The following is a 26,285-nucleotide window of genomic DNA, read 5'->3' on the forward strand; positions in this document are numbered from 1 at the left end:
ACGTGCTGTGTAACTCGAGAATGAACCTCATTGGTTCTCCTGAAGCTCAAACGTGCTGCGTAACTCGAGAATGAACCTCAGTAATTTTCGCAGGTCAAGCGAGCATGCTTGAGCTTCCGTTTACCACAACTGATGTGCGAGTTGAATGTTTAAATGTGGACTAAACCTCTCAATTCATATTGATTAGTTTTACAACTTCTTTATGAAGTTTTTGATGCGTCAAAGTGGTAATTGCGTAGTTGTCGGTCTCAGATTTCATTAAAAATATCTTAATTTGTGTTATGAAAATGAAAAAGTCTTACGGGTTTGGAACGACATGAGGGCAAGTAATTAATGACATTTTAATTTGGGTAAACTATCCCTTTAATAACCAGTAATACTATTGACTGCATTGACACCATTCGATGAGGACTTGACACTGTTATTGAACGGAATCAACATTCAACTGATTTTAATCATTTCATGATATTGTGAATGCTAATGACATACATCACCCACAGGCTTACGTCTGGGATTATAATATTTACCTCAAAACGAATGCCACTGCTGAGGCCGTACGAGTCACACAAAATGGAAAATACAATACAATTCTCAATGGAGTACCAGACTGGGTCTATGAAGGTAATTTCATCTAATGCACACACACACACACATATTCTTATGTGTCTATGCATTCATTCTAATCCATCTGCATCTTTTCTTACTCAATAGAGGAGGTTTTTGCCTCCAACGAAGCCATTTGGTGGTCTCCGCAGGGGAAATATCTGGCTTATCTACAAATTAATGACACTGGAGTTCACACCATTGAATACTCATTGTATGGAAATGACCAGTACCCCACCACAGAATTCATCCCCTACCCAAAAGTAAATATCCAACTGTTTCATAGATTTTCACATTGTCCAACAATGACACTTAATTGTTTCATGACTTTTTTTGTATGACGTTGAAAACCACCAATGGTCATTATTTTTCTAATTTTCCTTGATAATTTACAGATTACTACAAATCTACCCATTATCATTTAGTATAAGGACCATTCGTTATATGTATCAAAGTATCCTTACCATATAACAAAACTTTTAGAACATTTTAATTCAAAATCTGTAGCCAGGAAGAAAAAATACAGGGCTTACTTTTTTATTTATTTATTAATCTTGCTATATATTTAGTTAAAAATTAATTACAAAGTGAAACAGTCACTCTTATTTTTCTCATGCAAAGATAATTTTACTGAGCATTTAAGATATTAAAGTTCTCTTTACAATGCCACTCTTAAGAATAAAGGTCTTAAAAGGGTGTTTGTAGCAACTCATAATGTAATAACTGCACATAAATGTAATAAGTATTACATTATTATTGTTATAAAACATTCATAATGAATAATTTTCTCAAAACATAAAATCTTGAGCTTTATTAACTAAATGTATTTACTAAATGTATTGCATTACAAACTTTTCATATCATAATTGTAGCTTTCAAAACATAACATTTTAGTATTCCATTAAAGTACATTTTTTAAAATCTTTATTAGTCTTAAACTACCTGTGAAATACAACATTTAAATATTCATGCAATTATTATTATTATATTTTATTAAACAAAGCATTGGTATATAAATATAAAAAATTCAGTCTTAACCCGCCTACAAAATACACCATAAAAATGAATCATTGAGGCTGTAAGTGTAACAAAATAAATAATTATTTTTTACAAATAAATCTTTGTTTGTTACTTTACTTGGATAATTTGAGTAGCTCACTTAATTTGGATTTGTAGCAAAAACTTATTTTTTATAATTATATATCGCACTTCTTATCCTGAGTGATGTAGACAAGGCTTTGTAGACAACATACTATTTAAGTTATATATACTTGCTGGGTTTGGCTGATGCAATGAAGCTTTTCACGTGGTGATGACGTATTTTTCCGTATAAATCAAGCAATTCTTCTCACATTTCATATTTTAGAGTAATTTTATAACAGCGTAGTCTACATCAGGCGTGACCGTTGTTGTTTCAAGGATGTTTGCTGCTTGATCATTATTATATATTTAAACAAACATTTCATCACAACTTAATTTTATTGTGTATAATCTACTTACTGGGGGCAAGGAGATTTCTAGTTCCCAGAATGCTTTGAGGGAGATTTAATTGGAAGAGAAAAATTTTGAATTTATTTATCTTCATATGTTTTTAAGAAAGATAAATTAAGCAGATGGCTTGTTATTATTGTGTAATGTTCTATTAAGTTGGGATTTGGAAACGTAATTGTCATGTTGGCGTTATGTGGGTTACTGTGGTGGTGTCGAGTGGAGCCTGAAGTTAGGCATGTGCATCACATGAATTGCTTTGCTCAATCAGAAACTGTTTATAGCAGTATTGTGGTTCGTCTCTACTGCATACTGCTTATTACATATAGTGAAATAGAACTATTGCATGTCGTATAAGTGTATTCACTTGAGTTAGTTTTACATCTAATTTTATTGGCCCTTTGTTGAATTATGTTTCTGCTACACTAAGTATTTGAGTTGTATTTACGAGGAAAATTGTGTTGAAATTACTTAAAAGGGTTAGTTCACCCAAAAACTTAAATAATGTAATTTATTCCGCACCCTCATGCCATTTCACACCTGGTGACCTTCGTTCATCTTTGGAACACAAATGAAGATATTTTTGTTGAAATCCGATGGCTCAGTGATGCCTGCATAGCCAGCAATGACATTTCCTCTCTCAAGATCCATTAATGTACTAAATACATATTTAAATCAGTTAATGTGTGTACAGTGGTTCAATATTAATAAGCGACGAGAATATTTTTGGCGTGCCAAAAAAACTAAATAACGACTTGTATAGTGATGGCCGATTTCAAAACACTGCTGAGCGTATCGAATCAGCGAGTCGAATCATGATTCGGATCGCGTGTCAAACCGGCAAACTGCTGAAATCACGTGACTTTGGCGCTTCGAACCGCTGATTCAATATGCTCCAAAGCTTCATGAAGCAGTGTTTCGAAATCTCGCCCGACTAATATTGGAATAATGCTTTACATTTCCGTTCTTCTGTGTTTCTAGTCAAATTAGCGTATTTCCCGAGCTGATAATGTAATGTTATACCAATGAAAATGGTTTAAAAAGCACATGGCTCCATAGTGCCACCACTTTACAGTGTAGCAATGACTTTCTTTTGTTAGTGCCTCAACCGTCAAAGTTTAATGAGTGTGTAGAAGAGACAAAGCTCTCCGAAGTTAGCCAAGTATAGGTCTCTGCCTGCACTGAAAACACGAGCGCTCATATCCTACAAGCAGCTCCTGATCGGGATGAAGTTCGTGGGATTTAGTCCTCAAAATGATTAGAGCACATAAATATATATACCTTATTTTAGGAGTATTTTACCTTAAGTGCTGCAAGCCATGCTCATTTTCTCTTGCCAGTCTAGCATAAAATGCAAGGCATACGGTGCCATATATGGACATTCTCTTCAGATTCACTGGTGCTCAAAACACGTACTTTCCAAGAATTTTTTCAGTTTATTGTTATGTAGCAGTCAACAACAGCACAGCTGAACCATGCACATTTTTATTTTTAGTAATGTTCAAAAAGTTTCTGTTTATTTAATTCAGACGCTCTTTTAACCCCATTTTGACATTGTGTTCCTATGGAGACCCAAACATGAGAGCATCTAAACAGAAGTTGGAATTCCTCATCGTTTACTGGATAAGTCAGTATTTAGTTTTTTGGCGCACCAAATATATTCTTGTCGCTTTATAATATTAATATTGAACCACTGTACGCACAAACTGATTTAAATACGCTTTTAGTACATTAATGGATCTTGAGAGAGGAAATGTCATTGCTGGCTATGCAGGCCTCACTGAGCCATCGGATTTCAACACAAATATATTAATTTGTGTTCTAAAGATGAACGGACGTCATACGGGTGTAATAAATGACATTATTTTCATTTTTGGGTGAACTAACCCTTTAAGGGTGCAAGTTGAAAACATGTAAAGTCTATTTGGTCAAACACAAATTAGATTAGTTCAAAATACTTAGAAGTCTGATGCAAATAGTTGCCTTGATTTTTTTGAGTAAAACCAAGGGATATTTTTTTACAGTGTAGATTTCTGATACTACCACTTATATATGATACATACTTTTAAATACCAACTGTGTACAAATGCTGTAAACAAAAACAAAAAAAACCTCACAGTATCAATATAGAAATGTGTAGATTGCGTTATCTGCTTCAGCCAAGGGCAGCATGGAGCGCAAACATTTCTTCACTTTAATACAAGTTGCATCAAAACCTAAACGTACAAACATGTACAGTGGTTACACAAAGTCTACACACCCCTGTTAAAACAGCTTGATTTTGTGATGTAAAAAAAAAACTTCTGCACAATTAATGTGAAATTACCACCTATGCAATGCCATAATTGTAATTGCATGCCAATGTGTAATTGCTTAACTTTAACATTATGTTCTGGCATTACCTTATGAACTGTGATTACATTATAAGTTGCTATAGTTGCTACAATTTCTCATACAATAACTATAGGTTATGTGAAAAATCGTTATTACATTATGAGCTTAACATTTTTTTTACATTTTGACAATGTACTACAAATTACATTATGTGCAGATTTTACATTATGAGTTGCTATACATTTCATTTGATGCCATATAAGAACCTTTTTGGGTTCCCCATAAAACCTTTAAGTGAACCCTTTTTTTCTTAGTGGGAAGAACATTTTAAAAATAAAATCAGAAAAATCTAAATAACCTTCTGTGCAAATTGATGACCATCGATTCCAATAAAGAACCTTTACCTTGTATGATAAAATGTAGTATTCAAAAAAACTGCATGGAATAGATCTCTGTTGTTCTTGTATTACAGTTTCATTCAAAATCTAATTTTGTTACTAAACTGTTGTTCTGCTTACAAAGGCAGGCTCTGTTATTCCCAGAGCGAAGCTGTTTGTGGTTGATGTCGAAAATCCATCCAAACAATCAGAAGTGGCAGTACCAAAATCTGTCATATCAGGGTGTGTCCCTCTTATGTTTCTAGTTTCATTTTCACACAAAACCTCTGTGGCAAGCAGGGCGGGGCCGAGAGCCGTGGGAATGGAGCAAGTGTTAATGAGCATCACCTGCACCACACACTGTTCTCAAGTCTCACGGTTGACGTGACGACAGTGAAGGACAAAAGAGGACCAGGCCTGGACTTTATGTTGTCACGTTTATTATGTTTATATGCGGCAATCTTCCATGAGGGGCTGCCTGTTTACTCTCATTTTGTAGTTATTTATTTTGATATTAAAGGGTTAGTTCACCCAAAAATGAAAATTCTGTCATTAATTACTTACCCTCATGTCGTTCGACACCCGTAAGACCTCCGATCATCTTCAGAACACAAATGAAGATATTTTAGTTGAAATCTGATGGCTCTGAAAGGCCTCCATTGGCACAATGCACGGTTCACTCTCAAGACCCTTAAAAGGTACTAAAGACGTCGTTACAAAGTCCATCTCACTACAGTGGTTCTACAAATAACTTTATGGAGTGACGAGAATAGTTTTTGTGCACAAAAAAAACCTAAATAATGACTTGCACAGTGATGACGATTTCAAAACACGGTATCATGAAGCTTTGAAGCGTTATGAATCAGTGAGTCGATTCAGCAGTTTGGATCGCAAGATTTCAGCAGTTTGGCGGTTTGACACGCGATCCGAATCATGATTCGACTCACTGATTCATAACGCTTCGAAGCTTCATGATGCATTGTTTTGAAATCGTCATCACTATGCAAGTCGTTATTTAGGTTTTTTTTGCGCACAAAAACTATTCTCGTCACTCCATAAAGTTATGGTAGAACCACTGTAGTGAGATGGACTTTGTAACAACGTCTTAAGTACCTTTTTAAGGGTCTTGAGAGTGAACCGTGCATTGTGCCAATGGAGGCCTTTCAGAGCCATCAGATTTCAACTAAAATATCTTCATTTGTGTCTGAAGATGAACGGAGGTCTGACGAGTGTCGAACGACATGAGGGTAAGTAATTAATGACAGAATTTTCATTTTTGGGTGAACTAACCCTTTAAAGTTTATTTTGAACGCTTGCCGGTTCCCGCCTCCTTCCCCTATCAACGAACTTTGCTACATTGGCAAATCCAGGCCTGATCCTCTCTTGTCTTCCACTGTCGTTACTCCTCCTTTTATACTTCTGGAGCTCCACCGTGAGATGGTGTGACGGGCAGGTGAGGCGTATGCCGAGTTCAGACTGCACGATTTTCAAACTCTTCAGATCACTGCATGACTATCTGGGGTAGCATTCAGTCACTGCTGTCTTCACACTGTACTGCACGATGGATCGGCGACAGGAGGTTTCACACTGCATAACTGTACAAGAGGAAGAATCGCCGACAACTCCGTCCCGCCCGCAAACTATGTTACACAATCAAACATGCGAGAAGTGACACGGAAACAACGCAAGATAACATGCGTCAGACCGGAGTTCTCACACGAGACTGGAATTGTTATTAAAAATATAGACAGCAGAAAGTTCACGATCCAAATTGTCTGTGCACTGATTTGCAGCGAAATTATGAAATAAAATTATGGCGGAGGAAATGGTTGGGGAGACACGGGGAGCAAGGATTGTGCGTTCTGCAAAGAGAGTTGGAGGTAAATAAATAATTTTGCAATGTGCTGCTGTTGCGGCTGGTCAAGCAAATGTTTCTGCTTTGTTTCTGTTTGATATAATTGTAAATATATCTATTAAAATAAAGATATTCTGGTCTATAACTCCTCCCCGAACCTCCAGTTGCCCTGCATCTTGCTCTCTCATTGGCTCTAGGTCATCGGCGATGTATTTTTCAGTCAGAACACATTTAACACAGCAGTTTGAATCGCCGACAGGTCCAGATATTTAGCATGCCAAATATCTCACGGGTGTCTGCAACTCGTCGCCGAGTCTCTCTGAACGCGTCTTTGATCATTCACACTGCGTGATTGTCACTCGCGTGAACGAGCACTGTTTTGCCTACGATTTCAGGCATTTGTGGGCGATTTCGCAAGTCAAAATCGGGCAGTGTGAACTCTGCATTTTTAGCACTTGTGCCTGCGCCCTTGCTCCGTTCCCACGGCTCTCGGCCCCGCCCTGCTTGCCACAGCCTCACATCTGAAACATAAGCATTAGAGTTCAGCGTAATGACATTTTTATTCTGCTCTTTTCCCAGCGATCACTATCTGAGCACAGTCACCTGGGTCACAGACGAGCGACTGGCTGTTCAATGGCTGCCGCGCAGACAGGACCGGGTCCTTCTGCAGATCTACGACTACGATGGCACCAACTGGAAAGAAAGCTTGGTGAGAATCAACATTGTGATTGCCTGAGGCAGTGATTCTCTGGTTATTTTTGGTCTGGCCAAGCAAAGATATAATACAACCCCAATTCCAGAAGATTTGGGACATGTTGTAAAATGTAATACAATCAAGAATCTGTGATGTTAATTCTCTTTGACCAACAAAAGTACAAAGAAAAGTTTTTAAATGTTTTCACTGACTAACTTAATTGTATTTTGTAAATGTAAACAAACTTTGATGGCTGCAAGGCTCCCAAAAAGTTGGTACAGAGGCATGTTTACCACGGTCACATCACCTTTCCTTTTAATACACTTTTTAAATGTTTGGGAATTGAGGATACTAGTTGTTGCAGTTTTGCATGTTGAATTTTTGCTCAATATCGCTAGACAAGACGTCGTCATTGTCTGATTCTCATTTTCATGATGAGCAATACATTTTCAATAGGAGACGGATCTGGACTGCAGGTGTAGAGCACCGAAAAGCACTGTGTTGTAGCATGTGCAGAATGAGGTCTGGCATTGTCTTGCTTCCCAGAAAAGATGTCATCTTGGTGGCAGTAAATGTCTCTGTACAATCCTAATATATGCCTCTCTGTCAATGATACCGTCACACATATGCAAGTCACCATGACAGATATTTGCATTTGCACCTGTCACTGATGCAAGTCTGGATGGTCCTTTTCATCTTTGGGACTGAGAACTCTGTCAGTTTTCCCCTAAAACAAGCTGAAACGTGGACTCATCTGACCACGGCACACATTTCCACTGTGTTTTAGACCATCTGAGATGAGCTCGGGCCCAGAGAACTCAGTGGCATCTGTAGAAAATTGACATTAGCTTGATCGAAGAGATTGAAGTTGCATTTCTTGATGCAGAGGCAGACTGAGTAAAGTGACAAAGGTTTTCTACTCCCAAGCACTATGGCTATATTTAAAGGAACACTCCACTTTTTTTGAAAATAGGCTCATTAGGCAAAATAGTTGAGTTGAGTTTTACCGTTTTTGAATCCATTCAGCCGATCTTTGTATCTGGTGGTAGCACTTTTAGCATAGCTTAGCATACATCATTGATTCTAATCAGTCCATTAGCATTTCATTCAAAAAATGACCAAAGACACTTTCAATATTTTTCCTATTTAAAACTTGACTCTTCTACAGTTACATTGTGTGCTAAGACAAACAGAAAATAAAAAGTTGCGATTTTCTACACCTATATGGCTAGGAACTACTTTCTCATTCCTGCGTAATAGTCGCGGATCTTCGCGGCCGTACCATGGCTGCAGCGGCGCAATGATTGGTTGGTATTGTGTGAAACATGGTGGTAGTTACACCTTCGACTTACTATCACAGCCCTTTACAACACACAGAACCATGGCTAATCACACAGGTAAATCCACAACACAATTTGTCGGCTGCAAGCCTGAAACTCTCTCTGCAACTATACATACCTCGGTTTTTAACCATGGTTTTCGGTTCGGTTTGGTTCTGATGGCTTGTTACATCAGTTTTTTGTTATTCTATTCTTAAGCGAGAGGAACAGCAAGAGGTTAAGGAGAAAAAAGACTATTTTTTGTATATTTCTTTATTTTACTTAAAAGAATTGAAAAACCTTACTTAAACTTAACAAAAAAAAACTTGTACACATTCCTAGTGTATTGGATAATATAAAATAAATATATATAAAGATTTACACTGGCTGCTCAGAGCTGTACAGCAGCATTTAAGTATGAAATTGAATGAATAAATGTAAAAATAAAACACTACATAGACTTCACTATAAAATATACATTGATTCTTATTAAAGCTACTGTATTCGTTTTTCAGTCGAGAGCAGTGAGTGATTTTCTCTTTGACTTTTGTTGTTGTATTAACATTAAAGGGATAGTTCACTCAAAAATGAAAATTCTGTCATCGAAAAATGAATACAGGTTTGGAACAATATTAGAGGGAGTAAATAATGATACAATTTTAGAGGTGAACTGTGCCTTTAAGGACAGCGTGTTCACTAGGCTGCTGCTGTCAATTTAATATAGACACACGCGATTTTACTTTCACTTTAGACATAACCGACTGTGTTTATGTTAACCTTGTGTGTATTTGACAGTATTAGCGCAGTAAGACGACTACTTAGTCCAGTAATCACGTGTTTGACAGGCGCATGTTAAAACTGCATAAGCACGCAAATGAAATGTTTAACCGGCAAGGCTTTAAAACGCATGTAAATAATGAACTTTGGTGATTGTGAATAACTATAGTGTTCCCTGAGTATAACTCCACCACTAACGTGTGATTTGAATGTATGTTGCGTTGTTCAGTATATTGGGATGGAGGCAAATGATAGAATTTGTAAAAAAAAAAAAATTATTATTAAATGCAAAACCGAACCGTGAATGCCGTAACAAACGGTTCAATATTATATTGAGAATTGTGGCAACCCTAGATATAAGTTATTTTATTTTGCCTCTGTCCCAACTTTTTTTGGAGTGTGTGGCAGCCATCAAAATCAAAATTTGTTTATATATTTTCAAAATACAATTAATTTGGCAGCTGAAAAAAATTTTTCTTTGTACTTTTATCAGATATATAAAAGGTTAGAACGAATTTACAAAAATCACTGACAATCTTGTTGTACAATCTTTTTATTTTATGAATTAATCAGATTGTTGCAGACATTGGCATAGGGTTAAAAAAATAGATTAAGTAATTTTATCCTTTTTTTTTAATAATAATGAAAAAAATGCATTTTCTTTCAGCAGCAACAGTGAAAACATGAACTGCATTAATTCCTTTTTCTCAATTTTGATAAATAATATAGCAGTAAAAGTCTACACACCCTCATGCCATTCCAAACATTCAGTCATTCATATATACATATACATATACATATACATATACATATACATATACATATATATATATATATATATATTTTAATCTTCTGAAGCCTTATTATAGCACTTTGTAAGAAACAGATTGATTTTTGATTCATTATTCATGAAAAGTTCATCCCTGACACACAAGTCATACATACAAAAGTGCTGTGAACTCAACTATAAGTAAGGGAAGAGACTACACACACGTATCTACAGACACGTCATTTAATAAACTTTAAGAACAACTGCCCTAATATGACCTCAAGCCGATCCAGCTATTTGAATAGTGGGATTTAACTAAGTATTCTTTTTTTTTTACAGAAATTTGAGCAAAAAAGCAAAACTGGATGGGTTGGACGGGTGAGTTCTTCAATCTGTCCTGATTTACACTAAAGATGCTGCCATGAAACCTTATAATACATAATGCTCTGTTTCCCCTCACAGTACTTTCCTTCAGCTCCTTACTTTGCTGCAAATAACAAGAGTTTTTACAAAGTTATGAGCAATGACAAGGGTTATAAACATCTCCACTATGTGAATGCTGTAAGTAATGTATTATTTTTTTTATTAACCTTTCAAAAACAGACCAACCATGAGCTCTGAGGTTGTAATTATATAAATGCAAAAGGAAGATTGTTGTGAATAATCTCAGAGCTGGATGTTTTGGATCATCATGTCTTTGAACTCTTTATTGAAAAGTATTATGAAATCCCCAAGGAGAGAACGAATGAATACATCTAGAACGAATGCCGCTGAAAGAGTAGACGGTCACTGTTGTGATCTATTGTGCAAATTCCAGATGTCTTTACATTGTTTTACAGGTTATAATGTGCTATATCCTTTGGCCAATAACTGTTAAAAGGCATAGACAAAGAAACACTGTAGTACAAGCTTAGCAAGTTGTTGGTCTACCAACTGTGTTGTTTTCTTTGAAGGGAACAGCCACACCCGTCACCTCAGGCAAATGGGAAGTGATATACGTCTCAAAAGTAACCAAAGATTCCATGTGCGTATGAAATGCGTATGTTTTGTCACAAGCTTCTCACGTGTCTTCATGCACAAACTTTCCTGCACGCATCTAAAATCTGCTCTTTCCACAGATACTACGTGAGTAATGAACACATGGGAAAACCTGGACAGAGAAACCTTTACAAGTAAAATACCTTTTATCCCTTGTATCAGGATTTTATTTGAATATTTTAAATATCAAAATAGTCATTTGTTTTGCTATACTTCAACAATGGTATCACAACACCCTCAAGCCACTTGCTATTTACAATTCCTGTATTTTTCATGACGGATGTATTCATTAGTTGTTCTGGAATGTCTACATTCCTCTGATGATGTGTCAATCAAAGAATGCTTGACACGTTCTGCACAGATATGGCACAAACGACATGCCTCAAAAACAAACTAATGCAAAGTATAGGTAGGAGAAAGTGCATTGAAGTGAAATTGCTACTAGTGAACATTTTGTCCTGAAAGTTGATGTGTTAGAAGCAGGAAAAATGGGCAAGCGTAAGGATTTGAGCGAGTTTGACAAGAGCCAGATTGAACTGGGTCAGAGCATCTCCAAAACTGCAGCTCTTGTGGGGTGTTCCCGGTCTGCAGTGGTCAGTCTCTATCAAAAGTGCTCCAAGGAAGGAACAGTGGAGAACCGGCCACAGGGTCATGGGCGGCCGAGGCTCATTGATGCACGTGGGGAGCGAAGGCTGGCCCGTGTGGTCCGACCAAACAGATGAGCTACTGGAGCTCAAACTGCTCAAGAAGTTAACGCTGGTTCTGATAGAAATGTTCTGATAGTTTGTTGTGTATGGGGCGGCACAGCCGCAGATCAGTCAGGGTGCCCATGCTGACCCCTGTCCCGCCGAGAGCGCCAACAGTGGCACGTGAGCATCAGAACTGGACCACAGAGAAATGGAAAAAGGCGGCCTGATCTGATGAATCACATTTATTTTACATCACGTGGATAGTCGGGTGCGTGTGTGTGGCTTACCTGGAGAACACATGGCACCAGGTGCACTGTGGGAAGAAGGCGAGCCGGCGGAGGCAGTGATGCTTTGGGCAATGTTCTGCTGGGAAACCTTGGGTCCTCCATCCATGTGGATGTTACTTTGACACGTGGTACCTACCTAAGCATTGTTGCAGACCATATGCAGTAGTGATGCGCGGGTCGGCTTTTTTCCCAACCCGCGGGTCCCGCTTTTATGAAATGATTTGGCCCGCCCCAGCCCGCACCAGTGTAACCATTTTAAAACCCACCCCGCACCCGCGACCATTAAATAGACATACTAACCATTGTAATGTACATGAAAACAGCCTTTATTTCTGAAAGTGCTTTGAAACATCGCCCTGTAAACTGGCAACACCATACGATTATTATGAATATGAACCATAAATCAGGTCATATTAATAACAAGATAATGATAAAAATTTTCAACCTTTAATTTTCAACAAAGCAGCGTTTGTATCTAATAGGCTTAACTATTTTTTAATTCAGATTTGTAAGGCAGTTTACAGCCTAAGCTACATAACCACTAAACGGAAATGTTAATCTAGCGTTTTTACGTTCGCTGTGCAAAAAAAGAATGGCGTCCACTGTACCGGGGTTTAATCTATTTCAGCTAGACTCCAGCACCCGGCCAGCAGCTGAAGGTGCGCTCGCCTTGATGGGCTTGTGGATTCTCCCGCACCTCGTCTTCCATCTTCACTTTTAACTCTCCGTTTTTGTTGTCGTGGCTGCCGGTGGTGGGAGCTGCTCGGCGCGCAGCTTTGATGACGTGTGGGGACATCACGCAAGTTACGTTGCTATGGCCTTCGTATTGTACTCTCAAATATTTAAAGGGTTAGTTCACCCAAAAATGAAAATTCTGTCATTAATTACTTACCCTCATGTCGTTCGACACCCGTCAGACCTCCGTTCATCTTCGGAACAGAAATGAAGATATTTTAGTTGAAATCTGATGGCTCTGAAAGGCCTCCATTGGCTCAATGGCACGGTTCACTCTCAAGACCCTTAAAAGGCACTAAAGACGTCGTTACAAAGTCCATCTCACTACAGTGGTTCTAAAATAACTTTATGAATCGGCGACAATAGTTTTTGTGCGCAAAAAAACCCCTAAATAACGACTTATATAGTGATGACGATTTCAAAACACGGCCTCATGAAGCTTCGAAGCGTTATGAATCAGTGAGCCGAATGATTATTCGGATCGCCTGTCAAACCGCCAAACTGCTGAAATTTGGCGATTCAAACTGCGGATTCGACTCACTGATTCATAACGCTTCGAAGCTTCATGAGGTCGTGTTTTGAAATCGTCATTACTTAATATAGGCTATTGCAGGCAACATACATCGATTTTTTTTTATTTAGTTTTTAATGACCCGCCCCAACCCACCCCGCAAATAAGTGAAAATTGCTTAACCCGCCCGCGGGTCACCCGCGGGTTATGAGACGACCCGCACATCACTAATGTACACCCTTTCATGGGTGGCTGTGGCTCTTTCAGCAGATAATGCGCTGCCACAAAGCAAAAATGCTTCAGGAATGGTTTGAGGAGCACAACAACGAGTTTGAGGTGTTGACTTGGCCTCCAAACTCCCCAGATCTCAATCCAATTGAGCATCTGTGGGATGAGCTGAACAAACAAGTCCGATCCATGGGAGGCCCCACCTCGTAACTTACAGGACTTAAAGGATCTGCTGCTATCATCTTGGTGCCAGATACCGAAGCACACCTTCAGGGGTCCAGTGGAGTCCATGCCTCAACGGGTCAGGGCTGTTTTGGCAGCAAAAGGGGGACCAACACAATATTAGGAAGTCTGATCGGTGTGTTGTATATAGCTAATACAACAGCACAAGACCACACAACAACAACACAGTGAAAATAAAACAGAACAAGCTACTAGAATCAATTTGTTCTGAATTGTCTAATGGCTCCCATTACTAATTGTCAGTGACGTATTTTCTCAGGATTTCTATAAGCAAGAGTGGTCATTCTGCCCCCGAGTGCCTCACCTGTTCACTGTACCAGGACAGGTGTCAGTATAACTCGGCTTACTTCAGCCTGAACGCCTCTTTCTTCCGTATGGACTGCTACGGTTAGTGAACAGGCTTTCACGCCTGTGCGATTCACTCAAAACAAACACCTGAACGATACCGTGGTTGATCTGAGGTGACTGAGGTAACTGTATGCTGCTGATTTCACAGGGCCAGGGCTTCCGCTGTTTACACTGATGGACAACAGAGAGCCTGCTAAAGGTTTGTGCTGGTATCGCTTTAATGCAACCCCTTTACAACATGAGCTACATAAAGGAAGAGTTGACATAAATTACATATCGGTCTTCATTTAATATTCTTCTAGTTGTTCAAACTCGTACAGTATGCTGTTATTTTTCCAATGTTTTGAAACTGATGTATATATATATTGTATCGTTATTAGAGATTCAGGTCCTTGAGGACAATAAGAAACTGGAAAAAATTCTGACTACTGAGCTTCTGATGCCAACCATCAAACGTGCCACAATGAACATCGCAGGATTCAGTATGTCCAGTATTTTAAAGTATTCCAAGTAAACAGGATTTCGTATCATATTTTTCTAAAGCTGTTTGTGTTGTTTATCTCTCTCCAGACCTCTGGTATCAGATGATGTTCCCACCAAATTTTGACTCCTCCAAAAAGTATCCTCTTCTAATTCAAGTGTGAGTTACATTTTTGGCCTAAAAAATACGTAAAGGTGTGGTGTGTACATTTTTGCGGCATCTAGTGGTGAGGTTGTGAATTGCAAGCACCCACCACTCACCCCTCCCTTTGAAAACACAGAAGCTACGGTGGCCGACACAGGACAAAGATGTCGTCATCTGAGAGAGCAGAGAGTGACTAGTGCTCAGTAGAGAAGTTTGTCCCTTTTGGGCTACTGTAGAAACATGGCGGTGACTTCACTGTAAGGGACCAGCGGTATGTAGATAGAAAAGGCTCATTCTAAGGTGATAAAACATAACGGCTCATTATGTAAGGTCTTTATACACCACTCAAAACATAGTTATGTATTTTATATTGCATTTCTGTAAATAGATCCTCATAAATATTACAAACTGCACCTTTAACGGAACCTATAAATGGACATTTGTGTTTTTTCTTTAAATTATTCGTAGCTCATACCCTTCTAAGGTTTGTGCTCTGCAAGTTTTTTTTGCTCTTACGTTCACCAAAGCTACATTTATTTGATCAAAAATATGAATTACTACAATTTAAAACAACTTTTCTATTTGAATATATTGTAAAATGTAGTTTATTCCTGTGATCAAAGCTGATCTTCAGTGTCACATGATCCTTCAGAAATCATTCTAATATGACGATTTGATGCTCAAGACACATTTATTTGTATTATCAATGGTGAAAACAGTTGTGTTACTTAATGTGGAAACTAGCTTAAGAATGCTAGCATATATTTGAAATATAATTTTTGTAAGCATGCAGAAACCATCAACTTTGATCAATTTAGTGCATCCTTGCTGAATAAAATTGTTAATTTATTTTAAAAAAACTACTTCAAAACAGTAGTGGATATAATAATTTACAAATTTAAACAAATTTTTTTTTTTTAATTAGCTCATACAAGCTACCATCTAAAGAATATTTAAATGAATCATGCATTTAAATGAATCATGCATGGTGATTTACTAAGGTAAGGATTTACTCGTCAAGTTACTGATGTTTGTGCCATTATTTACCGCCCCAAAAAAGCACGACTTAAACCAGATGCTAACTGGTAGTTTGTGTTGGTCATTATGGAAATAATCCATGTCTTCTTTAATTTGCACGTAGTCCAGTCCTTCCAGAAAAATGCGGCTTTTTTGTGATTGTTGCGGGCAAAAATCCTTGATTATGCGGCACGTTTTCTTAAAAAATGCGATAAAATTGCGGGAACTTGCAAAAACTGCGGTTTGATGAGAAAGAGAAAAAAAGCACTACATCACAGAAAGTGCTGGAATATTTAAGTTCTCATCTTGTTTTATTGAAGACCTTAATAATGGCTCAAATTTACAAAACATTGAGTCAATCAAGTTCTGTAGCTTTACAAAAGGAATATGCTACAACTTCTGAAAAAATTAATAACTTCCTGTTTTACAGATGTCGCTATACAAAACAGACATTTGAGTGCTTCCAATGCACAAAGTGCAATCTCTTAAAGGGTTAGTTCACCTAAAAATGAAAGTTTTGTCATTAATGACTTCCCTTTATGTTGTTGGACACAAATTAAGATATTTTAGTTGAATTCCGATGGCTCAGAAACGCCTCCATTGGCACAATGTACACTCTCAAGACCCATAAAAGGTAGCCTACTAAAGACGTCGTTACAAAGTCCATCTCACTACAGTGGTTCTACAATAACTTTATGAAGCGACGATAATAGTTATTGTGTGCAAAAAAAACTAAATAACGACTTATATAGTGATGATTTCAAAACACAGCATCATGATGCTATGAATCATCGAGTCGATTCATGATTCGGATCGCGTGTCAAACTGCTGAAATACGGGACTTTGGCGATCCAACCCGCTGAATCGACTCATTGATTCATAACGCTTCAAACCGCTGAATCAACTCATTGATTCATAACGCTTCAAACCGCTGAATCAACTCATTGATTCATAACGCTTCAAACCGCTGAATCAACTCATTGATTCATAACGCTTCAACCCGCTGAATCGACTCATTGATTCATAACGCTTCAAACCGCTGAATCAACTCATTGATTCATAACACTTCAAACCGCTGAATCAACTCATTGATTCATAATGCTTCAAAGCTGTGTTTTGAAATCAGTCAGCACACAGGGAAACTGCTTTGCTCTTTTGCTGTTATTTTTGTTGGCCAATGGGAGTTTGTGCTTCATGGTTTCACCGGTATCTATGGTTTCTCCACGGGGTTTGAAGCTTTTCGATGACGTTCGCGTCGGGTAATCACGTCACTTCAAAACGTTCCCATGGCAATAGGCGGAAATGGCGGCTCTTGTGTGAAGTAAACGAAAATTTTTCAACTTTCTGCTAATATACATTACTTTTTTTGCAACGAAAATGCGGGGATTATGAAATCATGATAGCCCCGCATATTTTGCACGCGGAAATAGGCAATTTATGCGGCGAAAGTGCGGCGTATTTGAAAAAATGCGGACTTTGGCTGATTATGCGTTAAATCACGCGATCGCACAATCGCGTTTTTCTGGAGGGACTGGTAGTCGGTAGATCACACGCAGAACTTTTCACTGTAATCTATGTTTTTTTTGGGAATTGCTTCAATTTGCCCTGTTTAGTAAATATGGCCCCTAGTGTAAATAGCAGTTATCGCTAACAAAAACATGCCATTTACACTTCTCTATTGCTATTTGCACTTAAAAGGTGCTGTTTGTAATATTTATGAGGATCTATTGACAGAAATACAATATAATATACATAACTATGTTTTCAGTGGTGTATAAAGACCTTACATAATGAGGCGTTATGTTTTTATTACCTCAGAATTAGTCCTTTCTATCTCCATACACCGCGGGTCCCCTTACAGTGAAGTCGCCATTTTGCGCCACCATGTTTCTACAGTAGCCCTAAAGGGACAAACTTCTCTACAGAGCGCTAGTCACTCTCTGTTGTCTCAGACGACGACATCTTTGTCCTGTGTCGGCCACCATAGCTTCTCTATGCGCTTCAAAAGGGAGGGGTGAACAGTGGGCGATTGCAATTCAAAACCTCACCACTAGATGCCGCTAAAATTTACACAGTACACCTTTAAAATAGCACCAAACAGCTGCTGCCTTATTAAAAAAAAATCTTGATTCGTGACATTGTGTTTTTAGCATATGTCTAATTCTGTGTTTTTCTGTCACATTAAAGTTATGGCGGACCAGCCAGCCAGAACATAGACTATGTGTTTCGACTGGAGTGGGCCACGTACCTGTGCAGCACAGAGAAGGTGGTCATCGCCAGCTTTGACGGCAGGGGAAGTGGTTTCCAGGGTGATGAGATAATGCACGCCATCTACGAGCGGCTGGGAACGTACGAGGTGGAAGATCAAATCTCGGCCGTGAGGTGAGGCGGAGGGGAACGATGTGCACACGCTCGTGATTCAGGCGGTGATGATGTAGAATCATTTAACACTCACAGACGGATGAGAGATACGAGGCAGACGCGAGTCGAAGAGGGAACAAGCTTGTCATGGAGCATGTGTCAAATGAGGTTGATAGAGGTCAAGCACTAGTTCAGTTGACTGGAAGCAACTTGAAAAGTGACAAACTGTCACCTACAAAAGATGTAGAATACCAAATGTCTTCATTTTGTTTTGGAATATCTCAATAATGGCGTTTCTTGTGACTGTGTTTCTTTTCAGAAAATTCATTGAGATGGGTTTCATTGACAAAGACAGAATTGCAATGTGGGGTTGGGTAAGTGCAATGCTTTCATTAAAATGCCAAACCATGGAAGAGATGTGAAACTTTTAATACAAGGTTTTATTTTTATATATATATATATATATATATATATATATATATATAAATGTTTAATTTAAATGTTTGTATGGCCTACATATCATACAACTGACTCCCATAGTTTACAACATTAGTTAAGAGATTTGTTTTCCTTGAGAAAATTTGCCATGTATTGTTCCCTATATAATCAATATTGAATCGAAATCAAATTGCAAGCTTGTGAATCAAAATCGAATTGTGAAATGTGTGTCAATACCCAGCCGTAATATATATAAAATGTAATATATATATAAAATGTAATATATATATAAAATGTAATATAAAATGTAATATATATATATATATATAAAATGTAATATATATATTACATTACATATATATTATATATACACTCACTTAAAGGATTATTAGGAACACCTGTTCAATTTCTCATTAATGAATAATGCATAAATATGTTCCTAATAATCCTTTAGGTGAGTGTATATATAATATATACACACAGAAAAATAGTGACATTACCATTCAAAATAACTGTTGTTTACTGTCTGAATATATTGTAAAATGTAATTTATTCCTGTGATCAAAGCTCAATTTTCCGCATCATTACTCCAGTCTGCAGGGTCACATGATCCTTCAGAAATCATTTGAATATGATTTACTGCCTAATTATTATAGGTGTTCAATTATTAATAATGATTTTTATTTATCAATGTTGAAAAGGTTGGGTTAATGTTTTTGCAGCTTAATATTTCTGTGGAAACCATTTTTTTCAAGATTCTTTGAACAGAAATTATTATATCTTTCTTTCAAACAGCATTCAAAATTACTTTATGGTCAATTTTGCTAAATTTAATGCATCCTTGCTGAATACAATATTAATTTATTTTTATTTTCTTTTTTAAAACTTTACCCCTAGCTTTTGAATGGTAGTGTATGGCAGTTTCCACACAAATATGAAGCAGCACAACGGTTTTCATCATTAATAATCATTCATATTTCTTGAGCATCAAATCATGCATCAAAGGATGATTTCTGAAGGATCATGTGACACTGAAGACTGAAGTAATGATGCTGAAAATTCAGCTTTGATCACAGGAATAAATTACATTTAAAATTATATTATAATAGAAAACAATTATTTGAAATTGTAGCTTTGGTGAGCAGAAGAGACTTTTCAAAAAACCAAACTTTTGACCAGTAGAGTGTATCTAACAAACGCTGCACAAATTTTCAGTCTAGTATAGTATACCATAGTAAAAGTCATAGTATATTATACCAACCACCCGGAAGTAGCCCAAAACACCCTAGCAATCCTCAAACACACTAAACCAAGTACTCCAGGGGCCTGTACCATGATGGTAGTTTAACAAACTCAGGGTTACAGAATTAGTTTCGACAAAACCAAACCGATCTTTTCAGGCTCTGTTGGTTCCATATGCTGATCATCAGCTTTCTTTGTCTACTCAGGCTTTGATCCTGAGTTTAGCTGTGACATCAGTAGTGAACAGCCAATCACATGCTGTGGATCAGTGAAACCGATTCACTTCTTGCGAGAGAAGCAGCGAGATTCATTTCTCTCTTCTGCAGAATATTACATGATTGAAAAATATTAAGAATTTAAAGAAATTAACACAGAAAGAAGAAAAGAGCTGTCTACGAAAGAGGACAACTTAAAGGTCCCATGGCATGAAATTTTCATTTTATGAGGTTTTTCAACATTAATATGAGTTCCCCTAGCCTGAATATTGTCCCCAAGTGGATAGAAATGTTGCTCGGTGTAAACCCGAGTTCTGGCTGTCTTTCTCTGCCTTTGAGAAAATGACAGGCCAGACGAGCCAATCCTGAAGTCTCCTGGTTTGACGTCCAAGCAGGAACGGTTTCCTCCCTTTCCTCCACCCAGAGAATCTGGCACGCCCATGCAAGCGCTCGAGAGATCATGGGTTGTGAACGAGTGAACGCTGGCAGTTTCTCAGTGTTTGGATGTACAAATGAAAACAGAAGTCTTTTTTCAGTTCCTTCTGATCTGTGATCAGTGATTTCTTATGTGTAGCTAATTATTTATTATTCGTGCACATGCTGCGGCTTCTCTCTCTCCCGATAGAACGGTGTTTTCGTGTTTTCTATCTTGTGAGTCAGTGTTTTTGTACGTCCTCGTCGCGTCTATCTGTTCTACAATGTGCATACAGTCGTTTCTGCTCAACATCAGCAGAGTAACATCTTTAGAGATAAACCTCACACACGCCGAGGCTCGGCCTCCAACATCAGTACTGCATCTGGCCCACAGCGGAGCCACCAAACGCGGCGTGAGATTAAGCAGAAGGGGGCAAGCGTGAGGGTATCCGGCTAGGCTAGCCAGCTATTCCCACAATAAACTGGATTACATTCGATTACTGCTGTTGTGTCTTTGTTTGCGCTGTGAACTCAATGCGCGTCACTGACGCTTTCCATATAATAGGAACATATCTAAAAATAATGCTATTATCAACACTTACTCGTAACTCGTTCATCTCGACAGCTGTAATGGTACTTTGCATGTGTTACAAAGTTGGTAATGATGAAGACGGACTCGGTGTGACTGGGATTCGTGTTTATTCAGAACTCTCAAATACAAACACAATAAACTCGCGCTGACATCGCTCTCATAACTCAGTAGTTACTATAAATAACTTTGTTAGCAATCGCTGAGCTCAGTCTCTGGTACATTAGTAATGTCCGGTTTGCGAACGATCTTTCTTTTGAACCAGTTCTTTTTAGTGAACCGAATCAGTTCACCAAATCGGACTGAATCGTTCTAAACAGTTCGCGTCTCCAGTCAGTGCTGATCCATAATTTACTAAAGTTACTAACTTTCTGACATGAGTGACAGTCCCTCCGACTAGAAATAGACTAATAACCTGAAGTATATGCTGTAACTACAACAGTCACTGAACGGAGACTGACAGAACTGATGTGAAGTGAACTCAGGTCCATCCGTCTCTCTGGCAGCAGCTCGTGCCTCGTAGACCTCGTTAAACCACGCCCCCTCTGCTCATTTCAAATGCAAATATGTCAGCCAATCACAACAGTGGGCGTTTTTACTGAAGTCTCACAGCAGACACGCCTCTTGTAACAGGGCATTCAGCCACAGGGCAAACAGCAGTATAGAAAAAATGCCTTTTATTTCTAAATTATGAAATTTTATGATGTAAAATTCATACTAACAATATAAGTACACCTCAGGAAACATTATAAATAATAGAAAAATGCCATGCCATGGGACCTTTAAAGAAAAATCTTACTATGTCAGTGCAAGTAAAAGTTATGAAGTTAGTTGATATATAGAGAATTGAACATTGAAGCGCACATGTAGTCATTTTTATAACTTTATTTATTGATTTTAAAGCTTATTTGTATGACCTTTATATAGGCTATTTACAGTATCTTAATTTTAACTAAGTGCCTATTAATGATTGATTAACTAAAATGATACATGTTATTGATTAAGGGTAAAATAATTACATAAATGATACCCAAAAAAAAAATATATTATTACTATAAATAAGCATTGTTAGAAGTCAGACGAAACAGGGGGAGTGACTTTATTGCATCAGAGGTGTGTCAATTTGCTCACAGCTGATTGGTCTAATTTCAGTTTGAGATCTCTTATCCAGAACATAACCTGCCCTGGAGCAGGTTAGCCATGGAGTATAAGTTACTATGGAGAGGAACACTGCTAAAAGCTAAACCACTTCAATGGTACCTAAAACCTAGGATTAGCACAAACTAAGCTTAAACGTATCTGGCTAGCCAGCTAAACCGGCTTCATGGTATAGGCCCCAGGCATTAGTAGCATTTAGAGTCAAGTATTTTACCAAAACATTTAGACCGTTAAAAGGTGCAGTGTGTAGTATTTATGAGGATATATTGACAGAAGTGCAATATAATATACATAACTATGTTTTCAGTGGTGTATAAAGACCTTACATAATGAGGCGTTATGCTTTTATTACCTTAGAATGAGGCGTTTCTATCTCCATACACAGCGGGTCCCCTTACAGTGAAGTCGCCATTTTGCGCCGTCATGTTCCTACAGTAGCCCTAAAGGGACACACTTCTCTACAGAATGCTAGATACTCTCTGCTGTCTCAGACGACGACATCTTTGTCATGTGTCGGCCCCAGTAGTTTTTCTATGTGTGCTTAGAAAGGGAGGGGTGAGCGATTGCAATACACAACCTCACCACTAGATGCCGCTAAAATTCACACACACACACACACACACACACACACACACACACACACACACACACACACACACACACACACACACACACACACACACACACACACACACACACACACACACACACACACACACACACACACACACACACACACACACACACACACACACACACACACACACACACACACACACACACACACACACACACACACACACACACACACACACACACACACACACACACACACACACACACACACACACACACACACACACACACACACACACACACACACACACACACACACACACACACACACACACACACACACACCCTTTAAATGGAGTATTTTAACGACATAAATGAGCTTCAAATGTCAATAGTCTTTAAAACAGATTTAAACTTTCATAAAATTATATCAAAACCAACATTCAAATTTCGTCTTGATGAACTTCGGTTTTCTCATTAAGGTCAAATAACCGTCACACTAATTCTGAAACATCTGTCTTGCTCAGTCATATGGCGGCTATGTGACGTCCATGGTTCTGGGATCAGGAAGTGGACTGTTCAAATGTGGAATTGCTGTGGCTCCCGTTGCAAAGTGGGAGTATTATGGTATGGATTTTTCAGATTTATGATATAGATTAACCACAAACAATTTAGCAAACGTAACTCACACACTGCTTTCTTCACAGATGCCGTGTATACAGAGAGATACATGCATCGTCCACAGGAGAACGCGGAAAGATATAAAGTAAGTTCATCTGTAGGAAAACACATGCTCGGATTGTGAATAGTGATCAATAGTTTTGGTTCATTTTTATTTGGTTGATTTGCTTGTTTGCAGAATTCAACAGTGACCGACAGGGCACACAATTTCAAGCCGGGTCAATACATGTTGGTGCACGGGACTGCAGACGGTAAACACAATTTGATCTAAACCTGAGAATAGACAAGACAAAACAGCAATGTGAACTTTACAGATATGCATTTAGAGTCAGATTGAAGGTACAAGCTGTCATTGGGGTGGTCAGGCCCGGTTACAGAATTAAATTACTGAGGGTGCTCTACTAAAGTGCAGATGTAGGCTAAGCAACCATAGCAGTGTACAGTGAGAAATGCAAGATCATTTATTTACAAGTCATCACTTTTACCAATAATTGGAATTTAAGAAATATTTTGCTACAAATTGTCTATGAATCTATTAGTCTGCCTTTACATTGCTTTAATACGTTACAAGTATTTTAACATGTCATCTTCCTGAGAACCAGAAAAAAAAAGGTCATTTTCCGGTCATTACACTGTTTTGAACATAAAAAACTAATTGATACATATTTTTTCATTCCCATGTTATATGCTAAATCCTCTGCTCTGTAGAGGACACCAGAACCCATTTATTGAGAAAATTAAAAGGCACGAATAGCCAAACAGGATTTTTTTTCTTCATTTACCAATCAATTTTTATGCTTAAAGTTTTTTTTTAATATTTTATATACCATTTTACTTTATGCAATATGCGTGTAAACATGGCCATAAATGCCATCCCCATTCTAGGCAATGCATCTATACACCATCTAATTTGTTGTTGGACGATATGTCATGTAAAAAGACGTGTAATAATATTTTCATAAGAATATCCAGACTTAAAACTGTGCATGTTGTCGGAGAAATTCGCTAAAATATAATGTCCTCTACAGAGGCAAAACCTCTATTCTGGGTCTCAGGAGGATATTTCTGTCTTGTGCAGTGGCATTTATATTTAGACGTAACTTCCGAAACGTTGCAGCATGCAATTGGCCGTCGGTCCTCTTAGCAACAATAGTTTTATCCAATGAATGTTATGTAGCCTCGAAAGCGAGCCAAGATCGCTACGATCACTAAAATGCTGTTGCTTTGTCAGTTCATCGCGATCTCACAAAGTTCCGTTATAAAAATGAAGTTGTCAACAATAAATCTCTTACTTACATCGTGTCTTGACTTAGTATCGTTATTAACTCAGCACTGAATAGCCTAAAAACTCTGTTTGACTCTGTTTTGGCAGATTCTAATCGATTTCGAGAGATCAACAACTATCTGCCATCGGCTACATTATCTCACCGCTGCAAAAACACACAGTCAATAGATGCATTTGACACTCCAGAGCTCGGACACAAATTTGCAAATCTGCTTCGCCAGTATACTATTACAGTATCAACTGAGGGTGCTTTTGCTTGCGTTTGAGGGTGCTTAGCACCGTAGAACCGGGTCTGGGAGTGGTACCATTTTTAAAAGGGTTCTGCCTCAGTAACCGCTTTTGTACCTTTTTATCTGAGAGCATTTTAAGGGTTTTCTTGACATTCTTGCTGTTTTGACTACTCCAGATAACGTCCACTTTCAGCAGGCTGCTCAAATTGCCAAGGCCCTGGTGGACAATCAAGTGGACTTTGAAGCAATGGTGAGTATTAGTGAATGAAGGTGAGAAACATGGAGCTCTAAAAATGTACTCATATTTAACTGTTCAATGTTTTTCAGTGGTACACCGATAAGGATCACGGGCTGTCTGGTAAAGCACGTTACCACCTCTACACACACTTGAACCATTTTCTGCAGAACTGCTTCGCTGAGAAAAAATAAAATGAACATATTGATGCATTATGTAAACATGTTCCTCTTACATTGACCCAAAACACTGTTGATGAAAGATGCTTTACATGTTAGTCTGTATAGAGTCAATGACATTGATTATATTGTTATTTTTATATTGCTTTATATGTGATATTTTCATTAGCTGTTGTTTTTTTAAAATCACATTGCTGTGATAACTTGCTTCATGAATGTAAAGTGATATGAATGTAGTCTTCTGTCACGTTTCATATTTCTACATTTACAAACTGATTGTGGAATCCATAGAGTTTATGCGGTTGTGTTTATGCACTGACTTCAATGTGTGATTTGAGCATGTCTGTAAGAAAACTGATCAACTGAAATATTCTGGATTTGGATGCCTTATTCTTCTGACTCAAGTTTCATATATCCTGAAAACTCAACAAAATTAAAAATACTTCTGTGTGTGAAGGAACTCTACGTCTGGATGATTTTTATATCCTCCTGAGATCCAGCAATGGAGTTTTTTCCTCTGTAGAGGACATTATATTTTAGCCAATTTCTCTGACATGGTTTTAAGTCTGGCTGTCCTGTAAAGAGCACATTTAGGGCTTTACCAAAATGATACCAAATGTTTGGAGGTTTAACCATGACAACTCCTCTTTGGTCTTTAAAAATTACTACGTTTACATGGACAGCATGGACCTTAAAGGGATACTTCACCCAAAAACGATGGTTATCTGCTTACCCCCAGGGCATC

At 38.0% G+C, this 26,285-nt stretch overlaps 1 protein-coding gene across 1 annotated transcript in view; it reads left to right on the plus strand.

The window, feature by feature from the left end:
- fap (fibroblast activation protein, alpha) overlaps positions 1-26,004 on the plus strand; it is a 31,821-nt gene extending 5,817 nt beyond the window's left edge. The window contains exons 8-26 of the mRNA XM_079821320.1: positions 501-621; positions 712-866; positions 4,948-5,045; positions 7,237-7,366; positions 10,556-10,594; positions 10,679-10,777; positions 11,170-11,240; positions 11,335-11,388; positions 14,207-14,334; positions 14,444-14,494; positions 14,676-14,777; positions 14,866-14,935; positions 18,125-18,319; positions 18,618-18,672; positions 23,458-23,557; positions 23,638-23,696; positions 23,790-23,862; positions 25,303-25,376; positions 25,454-26,004. Of these exons, the coding sequence (XP_079677446.1) occupies positions 501-621; positions 712-866; positions 4,948-5,045; positions 7,237-7,366; positions 10,556-10,594; positions 10,679-10,777; positions 11,170-11,240; positions 11,335-11,388; positions 14,207-14,334; positions 14,444-14,494; positions 14,676-14,777; positions 14,866-14,935; positions 18,125-18,319; positions 18,618-18,672; positions 23,458-23,557; positions 23,638-23,696; positions 23,790-23,862; positions 25,303-25,376; positions 25,454-25,555 (1,776 nt within the window). The 3' untranslated portion in view covers positions 25,556-26,004. The remainder of the gene's footprint in view (positions 1-500; positions 622-711; positions 867-4,947; positions 5,046-7,236; positions 7,367-10,555; positions 10,595-10,678; positions 10,778-11,169; positions 11,241-11,334; positions 11,389-14,206; positions 14,335-14,443; positions 14,495-14,675; positions 14,778-14,865; positions 14,936-18,124; positions 18,320-18,617; positions 18,673-23,457; positions 23,558-23,637; positions 23,697-23,789; positions 23,863-25,302; positions 25,377-25,453) is intronic.
- The last annotated feature ends 281 nt before the right edge of the window (positions 26,005-26,285 follow it).

This window comes from Gobio gobio (genome assembly GCF_949357685.1).
Source record: "Gobio gobio genome assembly, chromosome: 7".
NCBI lineage: Eukaryota > Metazoa > Chordata > Actinopteri > Cypriniformes > Gobionidae > Gobio > Gobio gobio.